At 41.8% G+C, this 4,981-nt stretch overlaps 1 protein-coding gene across 1 annotated transcript; it reads left to right on the forward strand.

Annotated features, from left to right (window-relative positions):
• Positions 1–301: 301 nt before the first annotated feature.
• SLC6A19 (solute carrier family 6 (neutral amino acid transporter), member 19) lies at positions 302–3,619 on the forward strand (the record flags this gene model as incomplete). The annotated part of the gene is made up of 3 exons (XM_010154039.1): positions 302–461; positions 2,234–2,396; positions 3,410–3,619. Coding segments are annotated over 3 exons (533 nt in total), but the record flags the coding sequence as incomplete, so codon positions are not given.
• Between the last annotated feature and the right edge of the window lie 1,362 nt (positions 3,620–4,981).

Below are 4,981 nucleotides of genomic sequence, written 5' to 3' on the forward strand. Positions count from 1 at the left end.
GGTCTTTTCCAACCAAAACCAATCTATGCCTCTGTTACTGTCCCACTGGCTGGGAGGAGGAAGACCTGTTTTCTCTCCTCAGCCTTCTCTTGTCCTGTTTGCAGCATCTTCCACCTGTGCAAGGTTAGGAGAGTTTTGCCTTCTCAGAGTACCATTAAAAAATAAAGTGGTTACCTTCAGGCTGCAACTGAACTAAAGGTTACTTATAAAGCTTTCTAGCTACTGGGAAAATATCTTATTTTTATTTATTTATTTATTTATTTCGATGCCTAAATGTGTTGTTGTTTTGGTTTTTCCACAGGTCTCATTTGTGTGGGGTCTTACTTGATAGCTTTTATTTTTGTGCTGAAATCTGGTAATTACTGGCTGGCTCTATTCGACAGTTTTGCTGGCTCTATTCCCTTGTTAATAATTGCATTTTTTGAGATGTTTTCGGTCGTCTACATTTACGGAATAGACAGGTATGGAATACAAGTTAAACATCACTAGAAACTAGTGCATAAATTGATTATCTGTAGAGCTGCAATCTTGCCACGTCTCAGCGCACAGAATTTCTGTTCTAGAAATTGCTGAAATTATGCAACTGTAGTTTAGAGTTGCTTATATGATTTAGTTTTCTAAAACAGCTCTCAACATAAAGAAAAAATGTTTTATTTAGCGTGCCATGGGGGTTTTTTCATTTGCACATGAAAGGTTCCCACTTTATTAATATGTTATAGTATATAATGCTCTATAACCACCAGCAAAAATAAACACATCCCTAAGATATTGCAAGAAAATATTAAGCCTTAGCAAGTGCCATAGAATAGGGTAAGGGCAAATAATTTCTTTTTAAAGCAGTCATCGGGACGTATGTGTTTGCAACAGTTACATAAGTGCCACTATAGCTCATTTACATTTAAAATATGGCCACATTTGCAATAAACCTTCTTCAGGATAATTGCATTAGATACTTAATTAGCGGAAGCAAAGTACAAGCCCATTGGCACTGAGCTGGAAGTTTAAAACAGGGGTACATCCCAGGAGTGTTAGAAGTGAACGCTAAGTGATACTGCCCAAAGCAAGGAATCTCCAGACAGGCTGCAGATACTGTTTTACAGCAGGGTGCAAATCCAAGGCTACCGAGATACGTTCTTGGCTGATAAATTCAGGACTTTATCAGCTGCAGCAGTGAGCAATTAGCCTATAGACTTCCTGGAGATGTAATAAATTACATTTTTCCATCTTTCTATTCATAATTAATACATAAGAAATATGAAAGAAGCATGGGGACTTCAATCGCTACACCTGGACGTGTTCTGCAGCGAGGACGTGGGGGACCATATCATTTTAAGAATGACACCTAGATCTCAGAATTTAGGGATGAAAAGATAAAATAAATTTATGCAGTAAGTGAGACTCAACTGAATTCTGTGCGTTGTTCATAGCTATAGGACCAACCGTATAGCCCCCTCAGACTTATTCCCATAGGAAACGCAGTAAAGCCAGACGTGAGGACTAAATAAAGAAGCTCCAAACTTCCAAAATAATTACTTTTTAAGAAGTGTGTGCACATGGTGCTGCATCATCCGTAGAGGTCGTAAGATGGTTCATTGTAAGATACTGATGAGTATGAGTGCAGGGGTTGTTTCTACTTGTGGAGACATTTTTGCCCCACTCTCCACCACATGCTCTATGAGTAACCCAAATACCACATTTTCAGGTGTTCTTAATAATGTGTAAAGTAAAATATTGTTTCAGTATTCCACCTGAGGAAACTGGCAGAAACCCAAATTAACCAAACCTTATGCACAGAATCTAATTTTTTAAATTGTTCCCATTTGTTCTCTTTAAATATGGTGTCATTCCTTTTAATTTGCGCAGCTTGGGGATGCTTACCAAGAGAATCCTGAAACAACACTGTAATGTGTTATAGGGAAAGGCCATCCACATTGACTCTTCCATTTGGAAACTATTTAACATATGCCTCACAGACTTCCTGGAGAAAGTACACTTCCAAAAATAATTTTCCTGACTTACTTTTGAGAACTATGAGTTAAAAACTTCTAACATCGTTGCAGCAATATCTGCGTTAACTTGTAATTCCTGATGTTATCAATCCTGCTTTCACACCGACATTAGCCAAGTCCTGGGAAGCACAGCTAGGTGTAGTTTGGACTTCCCTGTTTATCAGCAGGCACCCTTTGATCCTGACCAGTTTTTACTATCCTGGACTTCCTGTTTTTGTTTCTAGGTTTAACAAGGATATTGAGTTCATGATTGGACACAAGCCAAATATCTTCTGGCAGGTTACCTGGAGAGTTATCAGTCCTCTCATTATGTTAGTTATTTTCTTCTTTTATTTTGTGGTGAAAGTCAATGAAGAACTGCTCTACAGCGTTTGGGATCCCAGCTATGTAAGTACCGAAACCCAAAATATTTACTTAGAATTACTGTAGGTATTCTTCTTTGATGCAGGAGCCATAGCCACTTACATTCATCTCCCATCCAAAACAGTCTTCCGATGAAAAAACTTACAGCAAGATATGAAGTAATAAGAAAAAGTAACACTTAGAAAAAGAAGTCCTAAATTCAGCTGTGATGCCTGCAACTGGCATTGAGACCCGGGTAGCTATTCCAAAGTGGACAAACCCAAAACATTAGCCCAGTTGTCCAAGACTGAAAGAGATGTCAGTTCCCCAGCAGGGATTATAGAAGAGCTGGAAATGTCACAAGCTTTCTGCGTTGACAAAGGACCAAACCTGTGAAGCCACCTTCATGCTGCACTTGTTTCTGCTTGCATTTAAAATCCCAGAACTGCAGTAGTGCTAGTTACTCACTCCTGACAGAAGAAATTAATGTTAATTAATATCCCGATCTCTTCTTTCCTCTTCCAAAAGTATGATTTAAATTATAATTGCAATAGTAAGTGACACATTTTTCCTTTCCTCCCCTTGCAGAATAAAAAGCTGCATGTGGTACAGAAAAAAGCCGTATTAGAAAAAAAATGTGGGTCCTATCATTTTCTCCATCCCCCCATCTCTTCCCTGCCTGTCTAGCTCGGCTGTTTGCCCTCTGGAAGTTCCCACCTAAAGGCTCTTTGGCTACCAAGCCCAGCTGGCCTGTGAGCTCCCCCAGCCCCACGCTCCTTTGTGCCCAGGAAGCGTGCCAGGAGCAGCCCCACCAGTCTCCCTCCCTGGCTCTTGCTTCTTTCACGCCCTCTTCTCCATCGCCTTTAAGTAAAAGTGGGTCCAAACCGAGACTGGAAACCCCCGAGCTGGAAACCGCTGTGTAATTGGCGAGCTATTGTGCCATGGTGGCTGGCTACTGTTCTGATTGCATTTCTGATCTGCTGAATTATTGAGTGTGTGCGTGTTCCCAGGTATTTGCTCCTTGCAACTTCCTCCAACCGGCTTGTTTGCTCTTTCAGGAGGACTTCCCCAAAACACAGAAGGTTGAATATCCCAGTTGGGTGTATGCTATTATCGTAATCCTCGCTGGAGTGCCGAGTTTGGCCATCCCTGCCTTTGCCATCTACAAAGCCATCAGAAATTGCTGCCAGAAAAAAAGTGATCGCACGGGCCTTATGAGCTCCACGTCTGAGACGTCTGTTAACGGAAACTTAAAGCATTCAGCATAGGACCGTTTTAAAAAAGGTGGAAGGATGCTTTGTTAGTTAGAAAAGTAAAAATACTTCTTTTTAAAGAATCCAGAGTTCATAAAAGGATAACTACGTGTAGTTTCCAGGGAAACATTTGTTTACTTAGCAGTGCAATACGCTGTGAAGCGTTAATGGCTTGGATCCTGGAAGCAAAACAGCCACCTTTGCAAGTGATTGGGGCACCAGGCCAAATCATCTGTCCTCCTCCTGGGTTTGAAGCCAGCTTATTTGAAACTGTCTTGCAGCTCTCTGTCCAGGGATGCACTGCGCTTGACATGCTCTAAGTGACTCTTCCACGTGCAATCATTCCGGTTGGGTGGCCAATATGAAGGGTAACTTTATACTGACTTCTCTCGCACGTTAAATTGTTTTTACTTTACTTGCCACTGTGTTGCACAAAGCCACCGATATTATTTGTCTCATGCGGAAGTTTAAAATATTTAATAAAACCATTTCTAAGTACGACAATGACAGTTTGATTCATTTATAATTCTGGATACTTTATTAATTGCCTACTACTTCCACGTTCCCAGCAGAGAGCGCTGCTTTTGCTGATGACAGAAGGATAAATCTTGCAGCGAGGCAGCAGCAGCAGCTCTGGAAATGGCAAAATCTGCCTTCCCTGGCACCCATGAGCAAGGGGTGCGCCACTCGCCTGGCAGGTCCGTGCCGACGGGGCACCCAAGCAGTGCCAAGCTTCTCGCCCTCCATCTGTCGCAGTCGAGGTGGGCAGCCCTGGTTTGCACACGCACGGACGCAGGCAGGTACCTCCCTTAGGCCGATTTCAAGCTCCTAACTCCCATGTGACCCAGAGGAGCTCAGTCAGGAGTCACATCCCTTAGGTGGTCACTGGAGAGGGAAAGCGGCACCGTTAGGGCACCCAGGCTGAGTGCCAGGAGCATGGAGTGTACGTGGGGGTGGTGATTTTCATCCCGCTGTCCCTGTAGGTAAGCCACACATCTGTATCACTTTGCAGCTCTTCCCACACCCACCGTTTAGGACAAGAATTGATCCAATTTACACCCTGGCACTCCTTTATAATCAAAACACTCTCGTACAAGAAATAGGAATATTTAGGGTATATGCTAAATAGGTATCGAAATACTCTAGAGTGTATCTTTAGAGTAGTATATCTGCTCTAAAGAGAGAGTAAAGTACCAGGCATTGTATGTGTATTTGAATTATTAAATTCACTTGCATTCCAAATTAAAATTTTTTTACATTATTTGAATGTAATTATTTAAACCATTTAAAGCTGTCATTCTGTAACAGGAAAACCAATTTCTGTCCGATTTTCCAGCTGAGAAAAAGCTCAGTCACCAAGAATGAGTAAAACAGCGT

This window comes from Eurypyga helias, unplaced genomic scaffold (assembly GCF_000690775.1).
Source record: "Eurypyga helias isolate BGI_N326 unplaced genomic scaffold, ASM69077v1 scaffold16656, whole genome shotgun sequence".
Lineage (NCBI taxonomy): Eukaryota > Metazoa > Chordata > Aves > Eurypygiformes > Eurypygidae > Eurypyga > Eurypyga helias.